This window comes from Chlamydomonas reinhardtii, chromosome 8 (assembly GCF_000002595.2).
Source record: "Chlamydomonas reinhardtii strain CC-503 cw92 mt+ chromosome 8, whole genome shotgun sequence".
NCBI lineage: Eukaryota > Viridiplantae > Chlorophyta > Chlorophyceae > Chlamydomonadales > Chlamydomonadaceae > Chlamydomonas > Chlamydomonas reinhardtii.
In genome coordinates this window covers 2,591,209-2,607,865 of record NC_057011.1, presented here as the reverse complement: position 1 = coordinate 2,607,865, position 16,657 = coordinate 2,591,209, and the positions used below count along the sequence as shown (strand labels likewise).

At 63.7% G+C, this 16,657-nt stretch overlaps 1 protein-coding gene across 1 annotated transcript; it reads right to left on the bottom strand.

The window, feature by feature from the left end:
- Positions 1-1,675: 1,675 nt before the first annotated feature.
- CHLRE_08g372800v5 (uncharacterized protein) lies at positions 1,676-16,600 on the bottom strand. Its single transcript, XM_043065063.1, has 27 exons — positions 16,422-16,600; positions 15,753-16,286; positions 15,310-15,387; positions 14,938-15,060; positions 13,096-13,215; positions 12,711-12,884; positions 12,263-12,418; positions 11,782-12,102; positions 10,790-10,952; positions 10,422-10,522; positions 10,079-10,153; positions 9,726-9,851; positions 9,336-9,479; positions 8,990-9,041; positions 8,559-8,659; positions 8,163-8,279; positions 7,520-7,699; positions 6,892-7,036; positions 6,526-6,593; positions 6,015-6,139; positions 5,813-5,876; positions 5,180-5,356; positions 4,832-4,909; positions 4,520-4,591; positions 4,069-4,214; positions 3,709-3,769; positions 1,676-2,585 (listed from the first exon to the last, which is right to left on the bottom strand). The coding sequence occupies exons 1-27, from the start codon at positions 16,464-16,466 to the stop codon at positions 2,487-2,489; spliced, it is 3,645 nt and encodes a 1,214-aa protein (XP_042922064.1). The 5' UTR covers positions 16,467-16,600; the 3' UTR covers positions 1,676-2,486.
- Positions 16,601-16,657: the final 57 nt, after the last annotated feature.

The following is a 16,657-nucleotide window of genomic DNA, read 5'->3' as shown; positions in this document are numbered from 1 at the left end:
ATGGGGTTCCATGAATCCCCTTCGTGGTTTCAGGGTTTGCCACGCGCCAAGGGTGATGTGCGTGGTGCGCTGTGGCGGTCGGCGCCATCAGCCGTTTGGGCCTACATTCATATCGGCGCCCCCGGTGGCAGCGCTGCAGAGCCGTCTCTGCCGCTCGCACTACACGAACAAAGGCAACTACGGTACGCTGGAGGCCTCGAGCAAGGGCTTCCGGCTTCGCCTGAGGGCGCAGCCTCAAGCTATTGCAGGCGTAACAGCATACGGCGACACACCTTGGGATGCGAGGCCTTGGCTTCTGCGCTTAACTTCTGTGCATCATCAGCCTGGTCACTTAGCCCCACTGGCGAATGGACTGCCCTAGCTACCGCGCAGCTGCGCACAGTGCATTCCTGGGCACCGGGGCACGGCGGGCAGGGCAGCTGGGCAGTGCTGTCGCCTCCGCTGTGTCGCTGTCTGGACAGCTGCCCACAGGCCACAGCCCGCTGCCAACAAGGCACCAATGACGTCTAACCCTGGCGGCCGCAGCCAGCGAGCGGCAGCTATGCCGCCAGGGCGCCAAGCCACCCAAGTGGCCGCAGCCTGCGGGGCAGGGCTCCTATCTTGATGTCTCCAGACATTAATCGGCCATTTGGGCCTTTCCTAGACATTCCTTCCGGGGGTTAATGTCTGGGGCGAGACTTTGTTGGCCCGGGTTTGGGGCGGGTTTTGTCCGATTTCCTATGGAGAAGCCCCCAAACCGCCATGTGCCCAGACAAAAGACGGCGGCCACCCGAACAAGACAATACCCCGAAAACAAGATACGACCCCTGCTGCGGGGCCCTTTCTTTATGGGCTGTGGAGGCGTGGAGCGCCCTCCTGTCCACGCAAGCGGAAGACGTCGGGCGGCAAGGTGCAACGGTCTAAGCCGCGCCCTGCCGTGCACACAGGACACACACGGTGTGTGGAGGCGATGGGACAGGGTAAGGGGCAGGTTGGCGTAGTCCCGTAGCGTGCAGACCACAACACTCAATCGCAGGTGTCAAGGCATCATTGCGTGGCTGGTATAACGCCAGAGTTACTGTACCGGGGGATTGCTGACTTGCTGGCGAGCTGGTCGTTTGCTGATGCGCATTTCTCATGCTCGGGGCCTCGGGCGCCCGGCCAGGCGATAGCACCAGGCACACACACCGCAACAGCGTCAGCTGCACCCTACGGGACCTCGCCAACCTGCCTATATCCTGTCCCATCGCACACACCACAACGGTACACGCGCTCGTGATGGAACATGGCAAGGGGCAGGAAAGCGTAGTCCCGATGTGTGTGGCTCCCACCCGTGCCCACATAAATGCGTAGCAAGAAGGGACAAGGCATTGGTGCGTCGTTCGCGCGCTGTTACTGTACCGACGGTAGCTGGCAGGTTGTGTCGATGTTTTGCTGACGCGCATGACGGTACACGCGCGCAGCAGAGGCGCAGCGCTCCTGCCGGAAGGGGACCAACCACGGGTTGTAATGGGGGAACCGTGATTGACGATAGTTTGATGTAAGGCTGCGTCGCGCTCCCAACGGACCGAGGGAGTGTCGCGAGAGGGGTGCTGGTAACGCACATGGGGCTGGCGGTAGGCGAGGACGAGCCGACGAGCTGTGTACTTCGTAGCTGTGCCGTCTGGAGTTGTGGTGTATGGAGCCCGCAGTGCAACGGCAACACGCATTCTACACAGAGGGCGGCCATGGGGCCATGCCCCGGCCATATGCCAACGCTGGCGCAAGGCCCCGCCCCTGGCAACCTGCCCCGCCCCCGCCGCTCCTGCACAAGGACACGGCAGCCCGCTGACTGCCCAGCACTCACGCCCGCGCCACGCCGCCAACCCAGCCTCACAGCCGCGGGCTAGAAACCTTCAACCACCACCGCCCAAACTTGCCCTTTTTCGCGGTTCAGTAACTGCGTCAGCAGGTCCCTCTTGTCACCACCAAAGCAATCTTTCCATGCGCATCATCCCTCAGCAGCGAATCCGCTGTCCTCGCAACCCTGATACAGTCAACTAAATCTCGCCCACCTGTGATGTCGCTGCCACTCAGGATCGCAGGCGCCCACCCGTTGGCACACACGCGCACACACCCAACACATTACGTCACCACAGTCAGTCGTGGTCAGCTGTGGAACAGTTCGCTCAAAAGGTACAGTCCGAATAAAACACAGGCAAATGCTCTAGCCTGTATGTGGTCTAAAACGTGCCATTGTCAGCTTTATGCACATTTGTCAGCTTGCATTTCTCATTCGTTGGCTTGTTTTGGTTGTATGCCGTACGGCATTTGGCCACGCCGCCACGTTGCAACCGCCGCCACCCCCACCCCGGCAGCCGGCGCCCCAGAGCCGCAGCAGCACCTGCGCTGCGTCCAGGACGCTGCTGGCCTTCACAACACACCATGCTCATGTCCCGCCACATCCGCAAAAAGCGCCACCCCAAGATCCTCGCACTAGTTCTATACCGTAAACCAGTTGCAAGCCTCTACAAGATCTTGTTGCGGATGTCCTCCAGCTTCTTCAGCATCTCGCCTGTGGTGCGGTCCATGGCCTCCGCAATCATCTGCTGCTTCTTCATGGGGATCTGCAAGATAAAGAGGTGGGAATGCAAGAACGAGATCGGGAAAAGGCGTGCCGAGTTAGGAAAGGCGTTTGAAAGCGAGTGGTGCGATGGTGGCAATCTATGCTTCGTGAGCACGAGGTGTGGATGTTGGTAAAGCTGGAGGAGCCGTGGTTGATTGTGGAGGCGAGGCCGGGCGGCATGGAAGCCGCCCGTGAATGGTGGGGAGGATGAACGGAGTCGGGAGACTCAAAAGGATTTGTTGTCCGCACGGCCTGAAGGCTCGGACAGAAATCTCGTGTGTAGAACTAAAAGCATCACCGTCTCCTTTCCATGCAATGTATGCTCAGTTGTAGCAGCTTGGTGCACTTGATGGCACCGTTGGACTCAATTAGGTTACGTTGTCCGCAGGGCCCGAAGGTTCGGACAGAAATCTCGTGTGTAGAACTAAAGCATCACCGTCCGTGTTATGTGTGGTTGGTGCAGTGTGCACGGTGCTGAAAGTGTCTAAGCATTAAACAGTGTATGCGTGTGCTCAAACAGCGGACGGACGACATCCCACGCCAAGCGAACACAGGACTCAATTAGGTTTCGGTGTCCGCAGGGCCCGAAGGCTCGGACAGAAATCTCGTGTGTAGAACTAAAAGCATCATCGTCCGTGTATGCCCACCCAAGCTGGTCCCCGGCCCCTCATGATTAGCGCACACCCTCCCCTGAGTGCAGTAGTTGTGCAGTGCGTGATATGCAGCAAACGCCCCTCGTTGTGCGGTCGGCTCAGAGGACTCAATTAGGTTATTGTCCGCAGAGCGCAAGCGCTCGGACAGAAATCTCGTGTGTAGAACTAAAAGCATCATCGTCCATAACGGTTCTGTTGCGTCTACGACTCACATGCCTTTACGCGCAGCTGTGTGAATTGGGCAGCCCTCTTGTTCTTCTCACCCTCATGGCCATTCCCGCCGTTTGCGCCAACCATTCCTTCCATACCGCAATCCTCCTTCCGTTCGACCTCTGACGCCCTTCCCTCCCCGGCATGCGGTGCGCACACGTTCTGTTATCCCTTTCCTAACACAGTTTCACCCACCTACACACGCCCACCCCCTCACCCCCGCCCACACACGGACCCGCTCGCCCACCCGCCCCCACTCACCGAGGCGTACTGGCTGCACAGGTCGCCGTCTACACAGTTGCGCACCGGGAAGTAGGCGGACCTGCGGAGGGGGGCGTGGGGGAGGGGTGGTAAATACCAGCTCATACTACGGTAGACCAAACCGTATAAACTAGCGCAGTACAGGCAGAGGCGTTAGTTGCAAGCAATAATACGGGGAGGCGTATGGATTGGGTGCACATGTCGCCAAAGCGCCACACAGACACGCGCACGAACACACGCCAAACTTCGCACTGCTCCTTCTCCCGCACCTGTAGGCCAGGTGGTCACGCCCTGTCAGTGACGTCTCCCGCCTCCTCCCTACCCCACAAAACACACACGCCACGCAGCCCCCAATCCCACCTGTAGGCCAGGTGGTCGCGCCCCGCCAGCGGCGGGTTCTCCTGGCGCAGGTGCATTTCCAGGTGGGAGAAGAAGTCCACGTCCTCGCGGCTGGTGAAGGGGTACACCACACCAATGGCGCCCATCACCGTAGAGTACACCAGCACCTGGGCGACAGGGGGATGGAAAGCAGCAGGAGGAGCAACGGGAGTAGGGGTTAGACGGGAAAGCAGTGGGATGGGGTGAAGAGGCGCACCATGCACCAGGCACGGATGTGTGCACCACTCTGATAGTGGGTCGTGCAAGGGGACAGAGCCGCCGGCAGAGCGGCGGTTACGTCCGCAGGACCCGCCCGCCCCGCAAGCCTGCACCCCTGAGGTCCCATGAGGCCGCCGCAATCTGCAGGCTCCAGTCCAGCCCCCTCCTCTGCGCGAACCCTTCCCCCCAACACCAAACACAACCACCCACCCACCTCCTGGCCTCCCGCCTGCATCTCCGCCCGCTGCAGCGCCGTGATGGTGTCGCCCACGTGGAACTTGACCAGCTGTGTGTGGGGGAGGGTTGCAGGTGGGGCGTGTGCAGAGCAGGAGTGCTTACTGTGTGGAGTTTGTGAGACAGTGCGCTGTCGTGTGTCACACATGGTCTTGCGCTAGGCCGCATCACCCCGCCCACCCCCTCTGCCTGTGCTCCGCTAGTTTGGCTTGCTTTGGTTGAACTCGGGCTGGTATTTACAACCCCCCCTTCCCCCTCCCTCCCTCCCCCGCCTGCTCCTCCTCCCCCTCACCTCCTCCAGCTTGTGCGGCGCGCCGTTGAGTTTGCCGCTAGCCGCCGCCATCTTGCCGCCCGTGGGGTCGTCCTCAACCTGTGCAATAGGAGGCGGAGGTGGCGGCGCAATGTGGTGGCGTTGGCGGCGGTGGTGGTGGTGATAAGCAAATGAAAACGTTGGGTTGGCGGTAAACGAGACCATGGGGCGCATCAGCAGCACCAGAAGCCGGCAAGCAATCAACAAAGCAAGCATACAGGGGACCATCACAACGCTGCCATCACTCGCCGACACCAAAAACAGCTCTCCGCCCATCACCGACACATACACACACGACCAGCCCCAGCCACCCCCCGCCACCTCCCCCACCTGCTGCGAGGCCTCCTGCGGCAGCCGCAGGATGACCAGGTTGCCGAACTTGTCGCCGGTGGCAATGGTGTCGTAGTCCAGCGGCAGCAGCGCCGACAGGTAGCGCGGCGCCACGTCGTCGGCAAAGATGTAAAAGGCGTTGTCGGCCTTCTTGTAGCGCATCATGTGCACCGACTCCTGTGACGAGCGGAAGTAAGGGCGATAAAAAAACACATGCAAGAAAATGTTGGTCTGCAAGGGTAATGTTATTGTTTACATCGTGAACAGGATAACTTTGCGAAGCCGTGGAAGGCTTCTTGAGTCGCGCGACGGGCTTTTCATTGCGATTAGCCCCCCCCACTCAGCTTCTTTACCAACGAGCCTTACTTATCACCACTACTACTCCAGACTACTTGCTTTCAATAGGAACTTAGTATTTTAGCGTTAGCCGCCACGGAAACACGGGGGAACCAGCAGCCTGCCGCTGGCGAAACAACGGTATGGAATGCGTCGCGTGTGCCCGCTGTACCTCTGGACGTCGGCACTTCACTTCATATTTGATACACACCATCCCATGGATGGCTACCCCCCCCCCCGCCCCGCCCCGACACACAAACACACACACACACACACACACACACGCCCCCAACCCACCTGCGCGTCGCCCACGTGGATGCGCGGCCCCTGCACCGTGATGTTCATGATCTGGTGCGGCAGCCTGTGCGCGAGGGGGAAGCAGTGTGGGGCGATGCTTGAGTGATGTGCATGAGCGAGCGGCGAGGTGGGGACATGCGGGCGAGTATGCGAGGGAGACTGAGGAGTCCGCTCCCGCTCACTCTCCTCCTCTTCTCCTCACCTGTTGTACTCGCACTTGCGCAGCATCTTCTTCTTGCCCATGTCGTACAGTCGCAGGGTGGGCCCCACGCCCGCCAGCAGCCGCCCCTTGAAGCCAGCCAGCGCGCCAGGCACGCCGCCGTCCACCTGAGGTCGGAGAAACAGGGAGGCAGGGGGACTGTGCGTTAAGAAAACAACAAAACGAAGCCCGCCCAAGAGAGAGAGAGAGAGAGAGAGAGTGTGTGTGTGTGTTAAAGAGCACAAGGAAAACGTTGCGCAAAGACAGTGTATGCGATGCAGCAAAGCGACGGTTTACGGATGTTACCTGAAGTTACCTCGCATACCTGCTGCGGTGTGTGTGTGTGTGCGTGTGTGTGTTTGTGTCTGAGTATGTGGCCACGGACGTGTGAGCGAGTATGCGCGTGAGTGGGTTTGTGTTCGGCGGTGGTGGTGTATACGTCTTGCTATGCCCGCTAACGCCCGGCATCTGGCCTTATCCACCACCCCCGCCCACCGGCCCCCCGTCTGCCCACCTGCGTCTTGTGCAGCAGGTCCAGCCGCCGGCCGCCGTCGCCCAGCCGGTACACGCGGATGTAGGCGGCTGAGGCAGCGCGAGCGAGGGGTGAGGGTTGCAAGGTTACGGCATGGGAAACAGGATACAAGTAGGGGAATCCGGGGACAGCAAGTGAAGCATCAGGCGTTGCGCGAGTGAGGGGGACGATGACAAAAAGTCAACTAAGTGAAGAAGTGGAGGCCCGGGTACAGCGAAAGGGGGAGGCAGCGGCTGAGGAAGAGGTTGAGAGGTGACAAGGAAAACATGGGGACATGGGCGCTCTCCCAAGCACACCTTACCCTACATTACGGTGGCCTCCCTCCCTCCCCCTCCCCCTCCTCCTCACCCTCGCAGTCCGTGGGCATGTAGCGCAGCCCCCGGGCGGTGCCCACTAGCAGCACCGTCTCCATGCCCGTGGGCCCGGCGCCCATGCCGCCGGGCATGCGCAGCTCCGCCAGACACATGGACACCAGCGCCTCGTTGTTGTCCATCTGGGGTGGAAGGGGGTGGGTTACATGCATGATTACTTGAGGAAGTGGTAGACAAAGGGGAAGAGGGGGTTATAATCATGATTAATAAGAAAGAAGCGAAGTCGTCGCGGGGAGGTGGTGTTGCGCAGTTAGGGGAGAGGAGTGGAACAGCAGGTACACATGGGCAGGAAGGCTGCCAACGCTGCCGACTTGCGTGCAGCCACCCACCGGGGGCTGCCGCCCCGCTGCCCTCCCTGCTGTCCATACTGGAACACTCGCAACTGTGGCCTCTGCCTGCACTCCGCTGGCTCGGCTTTCTTTGGTTGAGTTTGGGCTGGTATCTACAACCCTCCCCTCCCCTCCCTCCCCTCCCCTCCCCTCCCCTCCCGCTCCCCTCCCCTCCCCTCCCCTCCCCTCCCCTCCCCTCCCCTTCCCTCCCCTTCCCTCCCCTTCCCTCCGCTCCCCTCCCCCCCGCTCCTCCCTCCCTTCCCCTCCTCCCCCCACCTCGGTCACGAACACGGTGCTGAGGCTGGACGGCTCCACAATGCGCAGGCAGCCCGCCCACTGCCCCGCCGCGCCCTTGGGCGGCCCGAACTGCTCCTCCAGCGCCGCCAGCTCGTCGTTGAACTCCACGCCCTGCACCGGCGCGCCGCCCTGCTCCTCAGCCAGGGCAGCCAGCCGAGCCTGTGGGGTGAGGAGAGGGGAGAGGTGTGAGGTGGTGTGAGGGGAGAGGTGTGAGGTGGTGTGAGGGGAGAGGTGTGAGGTGGTGTGAGGGGAGAGGTGTGAGGTGTGAGGTGGTGTGAGGGGAGAGGTGTGAGGTGGTGTGAGGTGGTGTGACGTGGGGTGATGAGGGTGAGGGTGAGGGTGAGGGAGCAAGGTAAGGAGAGGGAGGCCAGGCAGGCCGCCGTGCACGTGCAACCCAGGCAGCCTAATGTCCCCATGCAAGTCCATGACGCCCCCTCCTGCACCCCCACTCCTGCACCCCTACTCCTGCACCCCCACTCCTGCACCCCCACTCCTGCACCCCCACTCCTGCAACCCCACTCCTGCACCCCTACTCCTGCACCCCCACTCCTGCACCCCCACTCCTGCACCCCCACTCCTGCACCCCCACTCCAGCAACCCCGCGCCCCCGCGCCCGCGCCACCTGCAGGTCCTCGCGCTCCGCCAGCGGCACGGCGGCGTGGTCGGCCTCGGCGATGATGAGCAGCCGCGCCTCGGGCTGGATCAGCAGCTTGCGGGGCGTGTAGCGCAGGCGGCAGGCCTGGGGGGGGTGGGCGGGGTTGCAATGGGGGAGGAGGGCGAGGGTGAGGGGCACAGCGTGTGTGAAATTGATAGCGCGGGTCATAGGGTCGAGCGATAGGGAGAGGAATAATTACACTCGAAGTCACTGATGACTAGGGCTGACAAGCGATAGGGTCGAGTGATAGCGGGAGTCGGGAGACATGAAAAGACCATATATGTCTTGGGGGACGCAAGAGTCACGCCCGGTCCCTCGCTTGCTGTTTCCATACACAAACACATATCCTTGCCCCCCGCCTACCTGCGTGTTGAATGCGTCGCCCACGTTCTCCACCGCCAGGATGCGCAGTGTGCTCTTCACCACCGCCACAAAGCCCTCGGGGCACTGGTCGCTGGCGAAGCCTGTGTGTATGTGTGCGTGGCGGCGTCAGCGGTCGTTGTGCGGTGCGGCGGCAGTGGGCAAACACAAGTGGCCACATGCCCCTCGTACCCCTCCGTAAACAACCCGCCAAGCCTCCACATGCCGCTCAAACCCCTTGTCCGTGTGACCGCGGCTCCCTCCCTGGCTCCAGCTACAAGTTGGGCATGGGCGCATGGGAGCCGCCCCCGCCTCGCACGCCCGCCTCCTGTGCCCGCCCTCCTTTCCCCGCCAGCTTTCTCCCCCGCCCCCCTCAAACACATGACGTCACACCTAGGGGGCCCACCCGCTACCATCCGCCGACTGCCACCCACCCGAGGCGTAGTCCAGTGCGTCGTAAGACAGCGGCGACAGGTTGAACCGTCCCTGTGTGGAGGTGCATGGGGGATGTGGTTCGGCAAGTTACGGCCAGCACACAACCCAGCATAAACTTGCACTGTGCTCACCCCACGCTACGCCCTATCCACGCCGCTCCATTTCCGGATTCACACGCCAAGACACCCCTACGCAAAACCCCACTCATGCCCCCCGTCCTAGATGCTGGCTGGGTTGGGGTTGGAACACTGATCCCCCCTCCCGCCCGCTTCCTCCCACTCCCCTCCCCCTTCCCCTCCCCCATCCCTCCTTCCGCCCTCCCTCCCTCCCCCCCTGCCCCCCTACCTGGTCGCTGTAGCCCAGCCAGGGCCGCGACGACAGCGCCAGCATGCAGCGCACGCCGCGGATGGTGGCGGCGAACAGCTTGGGCGCGCGCGTGCCCAGGAAGCGCGTGCGGCTGTCGGACAGCTGGCCCGACACCCGGTCCACCTGCAGCCGGGGGGAGCGGGGGTTACATTCATGATTGATCAAGACGAGATGGTGTTGACAGGTCGTGGCAACAGGTGGGGGTTTAGGGTGGGGGTTGAGGGTACGATGGGGCAGGGTCATAGACAGGAGGTGTGGAGCAGTGAGACGCGGAGTCCGTCCCCGCTCCCCTCCCCTGTCCCTCCCCTCCCTTCCCTTCCCTCCCCCCTTGCCCCCTCCCCCCCTACCCCTGTCCAGCGCCCCTCTCACCTCTGCCCGGATGAGCACCCCGTTCTGCAGCCCCACGTGCACGAACAGCCCGCCCTCGCTGGCCCGCTCCGCGCCCGGGCCCACGTTGTACAGCATCAGCAGCGACTCCGGCACGGAGTTGAGAGCCTGCGTGAAGGGATTGCAAGGATGTATGGAAAAGCGGGGGAGGAGGTGGTTACATTCATGATTAGCTAAGAAGTGAAGGCGTAGCCAGGTGGTGGGGTGGAGGGGTTTAGGAGGGGTTCAGGCTGCCGTTGCTGCCGCTGCTGCCGCTGTGGTTGACCGCAACCCCAGCTCCAAACCAACCCCATCCCCAATCCTTTCCTTCCTGCCCACACGGCCTCCCCCCTCACCTGCACCGCCAGGTTCTTGAGCCCCGCCCCCGGGTCTGTGGACAGGATGCGCACCGTCTGGTCGTACGTGCCCACCTGCAGGCACACACACGCGCACGTGTGGAAGCTGTGTCATGCAGTACAAAAGGACAAATGGCAGTACAGCCATTGGCGACGCAACTGCACGCCCACAGCCTCCGTCATCCCCACATCGCCAAACACATGCCCCGCCGCTCATGACACGCCTGACGTCCGCCAGCTCCTCCCCTTTCCTCTCCCTTCTACAACCCCCCTCCTCCCTCCTCCCTTCCCTCCCAATTCCTCCCTCCTCCCTTCCCTCCCTCCTCCCTGCCTCCCTCCTCACCGCCAGGAACGCCGCGCGCTGCAGCCCCTCCGGCACGGGCGGCAGCTCCAGACACGACACGTCCTCGGCCAGGTCGCGCTTCTCAGCCTCCACCAGCAGGCCTGAGGTGAGAAAGGGAGGGGGCGGTTGGTTGGGTGGTTGTATGGAGAGAGATAAGAGGTGAGGAAGAAAGAGGGGAAATATCAGGCATCAGCGCAGCATTCCTGCAGGTATGGCACACGCCACGCGCCCTAGTGCCCCCCGCTCCGCCCACGCTGCCGGCCCCCGCCCAACCGCCCCCGCCCCCATGCGGCCCCCGCTCCAATCCCCCGCCCAACCGCCCGCAAATCCCCGCCCAACCGGCCCCCCCCCGCCCCCTAACCGCCCACCTGTCCCCAGCTCCAGCTCGAACAGCGTCACCTCGCCGCCCTGCAGCGCGATGGCCACCTGCTTGTCGTTTGAGGCGGCGGCCTTGATGACGCGCCGCCCCGGCACCTTCCACTCGTTGATGCGGCGGTCGGGCCGGATGTGGCGCAGCCCGCCCGGGTACACCTGCGGTAGGAGGAGGCAGGAGGAGGAGGAGGAGGCAGGAGGAGGAGGAGGGAGGGGGAGGAGGGGGAGGAGGAGGAGGAGAGGAAGCGGGTTTATTGAATGGTGGGTGGTGGATGGAGGCTGTGGTGGTGGAGGGATTGGATGTGGACAAGCATGGAGTGGTCGCGATCTGTGGTGCGAGGCAATGTGGTGCCCGGGAAGGGAAGCGGCTTGAGCAGTGGGCAGGAGACTCAGAAGGGTTTGTTGTCCGCAGTGCGCAAGCGCTCGGACAGAAATCTCGTGTGTAGAACTAAAAGCATCACCGTCTCCGCCCCCATGCACTGTATGCTAAGTTGTAGCAGCTTGGTGCATTTGATGGTACCGTCGGACTCAATTAGGTTTCGGTGTCCGCAGGGCCCGAAGGCTCGGACAGAAATCTCGTGTGTAGAACTAAAAGCATCATCGTCCGTGTATGCCCGCCCAAACTGGTCCCCGGCCCCTCCTACAAAGAAAACCTTCCCCTGAGTGCAGCAGTTGCGCAGTACGTGATATGCAGCCAACGCCCCTCCTTGTGTGGTCGGCGGAGGACTCAATTAGGTTACGTTGTCCGCAGAGCGCAAGCGCTCGGACAGAAATCTCGTGTGTAGAACTAACGCATCATCGTCCTGCTCTCCGTGGCCATATCCGCCATATGCCCAGCTGGCCTGCCCCGCGTGCTTCACCCCTCCGCCCCGTGCAACCTGGAACCTGCAAGCCGTGCCCGCCCCCCCCCCCCAAAACACACACGCCACGCCCCTTCCCCCTCCCCCTTCCCCCCATCTCCCCCCTCCCCTCCCCCCCAGCCCCGCACCTGCAGCATGGAGTTGTCCGCCAGCAGCTGCGTGTGCAGCGTCGGCACCGTGCCCAGGAAGCCGCTCTCATTGGTCTCCTTCACCTCCTCGCCGATGCTGAACACCAGCGTGGCGTTCGCGAAGCTGACCACGATGTAGGCGTCGTACTCGTCGCTGGCGGCGCGCCGGACGGTCCACACGGCGGTGGGGGCGCCGGGCAGCGGCGACACGGCCAGCTCGGTGACTGCGAGACCGGGGCGCAGCACGGAGAGGGAGGCGCGCGGGCCGCGGCCGCACAGGGCGTAGATCTGGGGGATCTCCTCGCCCAGCAGGTTGGCCACCTGGGGAGGTGGGGGGAGGTGAGGAAGGGTTCGCTGGGGTTTGTAATCATGCATTGCAGCCCCGCCCGCCGGCCGTCGAACACCCCCTTGCATACTTGTCAATCCATCACTCGTTCCCCATGAACGCCTGCCTCCCCCCGCCGCCCCGCTGCCCCCGCACCTTCATGTCGGTGATGGGCATGAGGCTGGCCATCTCGTCAATCAGCAGCAGGTTCTTGAGCGGCCGCGGCTCGAAGAACACGGGCTGGAAGCCCTCTTCCGTGGCCACCAGCTGCGCGCTGCTGCTCTCCACGTCGTCGTCGTCCTCGCCCGTGCCCTGCGTGTAGACGATTTGGCAAGGTGTGGCTCAGCATGAGTCGCGCAAGAGGTGTGGCTCAGCGTAACATAAGTCGCGCAAGATTGCTGAAATATGAAAGGTTGCCGCGCGTTAAGCGCATATTCCCTGCACCCGCCAGCCCATCCCACCGGCCGCCCGGCCCCAACACCCAAACCCCAACCCTCAACCCCAACCCCGCAAGTCAAAGTCCAACCAACCCCGACCCTAAGCCCCCAGTCGCCCAACCCCCCCAACCCCAACCGGCGCAGGGCACACGCGGCCCGGCACGCACCACGAACTGGTACAGCGCGTGGTTGCCGTACTCGGACGCGGCGAACAGGAAGCCGGTCTTGAGCACGGCAATGGAGGCGGTGACGGGGATGGTGTCAAAGTACTTGACCTTGACCTCCGTCACCGCCTCGCCCTCATAGCTGAGCGTCACCTTGTAGATGTCGCCGTACTCGGACTGCGCGGTGTATAATGGGGAGCGAGATGATCATGCTGAGGAGGATGGAAGTCCTGCTTCCTTGCATTGCCTACCAGATTTTCCAATTCTCCACCAGACCAAAGCACCTTCCCATCCATCTACCCACTGCTCCTGCTTCACACACGCAGCATGCTCCATCTGGGACCCTCCTCCTCCTCCTCCCCCCTCTGCCCGCGCTCCCCAAGCCCACCTGCACCAGGAAGAAGCTGTACGCCTTCTTCTTGTGGGTGGCGTAGCTCACGATCAGCACGCCGCGGTCGCCGGGCAGGTCGGAGCGCCGCGGGATGACGGCGCGCACCTCCTCGTGGTCCTGCAGTGGGTGGGGGTAGGCGGATGGATGCGTGCGTGGGTGTATGCGTGCGAGTAAGAGCGCGTGCGTGCGTGTTCATGTGTTTGGTTGGAGAGAGGGGGAAGAACGGAGGGTGCATGTGGGTCTGTGATCCAGCGCTGCCCCTGTCCCGCGATCTGGGAAATTGTGCATGCGCAGGTGCCGACGTTGAGGCCCGGGCTGTTGCTGCTACACCCCACACTTGCGGCAATGGGGCAGCGGCGGCCGCAGCAGCAGCGGCGCAAGTGGCTTGCGACCGCTGCGCCGGTGCCCAGGCGGCCCGGGTCAGCTGCCGACGCCACCGCAACACACACCGCAGCCGGCGGCGCCACGGGGGCCGGCTTGGGGTCCGCTGTCCTCCGCTCCCCCCCCCACACACACACTGCGCCGCGTGGCCCAGCCAGGCCCCAGCTAGCACCACCTGCAGTGGTGCCCGCTGCAGCCACCGCCGCCGCCCTGGCGCCGCCGCTTTGGCGCCCTGCCTGCCCGGCGCCGTCTGCCTGCTGGCGCCCACGGCATCCCGACGGCGTCGTCTGCCTGCTGGTTCAGCCTGGAGGGAGCCCTGACTGCTGCCCGGGCAGGCGCCCTGCCTCCGGCGCCAGCCGCGGCACGGCCGTGGTCAGCAGCCAGGCTGGCGGACATGCCACCGCCACGACCCCGCCGCGGCCACCGCCACCATCGCCAGCACCGCCACAGGGGCCTTATCCGGCGCTCCACAAGCCCACGGCACCACTGTACACCACTGCCGCCGCGAGTCCGGCGCCAGTCGCGCGGGTGACCCCTCCCCCTCCCCCTCGCCTCCCTGCTGCTGCTGCTGCTGCTGACGCGCCTGCCTGCCTGCCCGCCGCGCACTGCCCCGGCATCGCCGTCGCGCTGCCCGCCGCTCCGCCTCGACCTATGTGAACCAGCTGCTGCTGCCGGTGCGATCTGGGTTGCGCGGGCGCTGGCACACCAGGAGCACCAGGAGCACACCAGACAGCAGCCCCACGCTATGCTGCGCTGTGCTGTGCTGCGCTGTGCTGCTGGCTCCAGCGCCCACCGCCACCGCGGAGGCGCCGCGGCACCACGGGGCCGGCACAGGCTGGTCGCGGGTCACACAGCCCGGCGCTCGCGCCAGCTACCGCTGCTGCCGCTGCTGGTGCTGGTGCTGGTGCTGCTGCTGCTGGTGCTGCCAGTGCCTGTGTCGGTGCACGGCCGATTCTGCCGACGCCGGGGACGCAAGCCGGCCACGCCACAAGGCGCATCAGGAGACGGCTGCGGCGGCGGCAGACGGCCCGGCGTGCTGTGTACCGGAGCTTAGCCGCCCATGTCGTCCCTTCGGCGCACAGCGCCACCGGACCCGTCCTGGCGTCCCCGCCATCGCGCCGCCCGTGCCAGCGTTTGCGCTTGCTGCTGCTGATGTTCCTAGCTTGAGCCCCTGCCCCTGCTTAGCCCCTGCCCCTGCCCGCCGCTGCTGCTGCGGCTCCGGCTCGCCATGCTCAGGCACGCCGACTTTTGCATGTGCTCCACGTCCCATGCCGGCACCCTACCATCCCTCAGAAAGCCTCTCAACCCCTCACCCCCGGTTCAACCCCTCACCCCCACGTCATCCCCTCAACCCGCACTCCCCCAACCCGCCCCCAACCCGCCCCCAACCCGCCCCCCAACCCGCCCCCCAACCCGCCCCTCGTCCTGCCCCTCATCCCGCCCCTCGTCCCGCCTCACCTGGTTCTTGTAGATGATGAAGTTCTCCGCGCACACCAGCACGCCGCCCGGCCCGTCCGCACCGCCCGGCACCGCGATCAGCAGGTTGGCGCCGTTGTCCACCGGCTCTGTCCACTTGCGCACCTGCGGTGCGTGTCGGGTGCAGGGGACTTTTTGCGGTGCGGTTTGTTGCAATCCGGCAAACAAGTCCCGGGTCGGGTGGGGGTTGTGCGGGGCTGTGAGGTTTGCTGCTGTAACGTGGCTTGTCAGCGTTGCTCGTGGATGTGACGTCGGCCAAGTCAGCGGCGTGCCATCAGCCAACTATGACACCTGCATAGATCACGCGTGCCACGCCTGGCATCTCACATCCCACACCACGCCCACGCGACGCACCACGTTGTTCAGGCCCAGGTCCATTTCGTAAAAGGTGAGGTGCTTCTGGGCCAGGCTGGCAGCCTCGCCGGTGGGGTCCTGGGGAGGCGGGTGAGGGGGATTACATTCATGATTAGTTAAGGAAGCGGTAGACGGCGAGTGAGGGGGAGGGGGAGAGGGGCGGGAAGAGGGAGGGGGGCTGTGAGGATACGGACTGTCATCCCGCCGACACACACGACCTGACCCCCCACCTGACCCGCCACGTGACAACATCGCGGCGCAGCCGCCCCGAGTGGCATGCAGATACCCCGGGCTATCCCGGAGAGCACGGCAACCCCGGGGCGAATCTCAGGCAAACCACGCGTGCCCATCCCAGCAGCTGACCAATCCGTTGACCCGATGCCACGGCCCTGCCCTCCTTCCTGCCCTCTACCCAGCCTCCCCCGCCCCGCCCCTCCACCCACCTGGTCCGCTTCCGAGTAGTCCAGCTCAATGGCGGCGAAGATGGGGTTGTCGAATCCGCAGTCCATGCCACAGATGCTGAAAGTGATGTGGTGTGACTTGTGCGCCTCGAGTGGCGAGGAGATGGTGAGGTTGGCCGCCGCGTCGCGGTTCAGCACGTACACGAACTTCTGCTTCTCCACTGCCCCCACCATACACGCACGCCCCTTGGGGTCGACGGCCAGGAACTGGCCCGGCACGATGCGCCGGCAACCCGATCTCCCGAATGTCTCCTGGTGAACCTTGACCCACACGTTCTTGTCCTTGTTGAACTTGATCAACACGATCCTCCCCGAGTCTGAGCCGATAGCTAGGTGGTCTGTGGTGGAACCAGTGAGCCGAACTGCCGCCAACGAGCGAATTTGTCCGAAGACCTCAGTGGCAACCACAGTTTGCATTTTGCCATTTTCATTGGGACGCAGCAGCTCCAGGACTTTGCCACGCGAAACGACGACCTCCTGCGCCTTTGGCCCGCTGAAGTTCCCATAGACCGCCGTCTGCACCGCACCGGGGTCGCCATGAGCAGTGTTTAGGCCCAAAAAAGTCAGACACCAAGCTGCATGCGCTGGTGGAGGCTTACAGGCAACCAGATGCAACGAAATGGCGGCAACTAGCGTCCCCTGGCCGCGTACCTGGATGCCAGAGGCCCGGCTGAGCGTGAGCGAGTAAAGAAACATGCTTGCTGCAGCTCGGGCCGGAGCCCCGTGGCAGGAAAGTTAGATGGCCAGTGGCAAACTCTCTTTGCGCAAGTGGGCAGCAACAGTGAGGATAAGGCGTTTGGTCGTGGGGTGAGGAGATGGTACAATGTCAATACTTGGTTTCTTGACGGCGAAGGAAAGGGGCAGGCACACGGTCGTGCCGAGCCCGA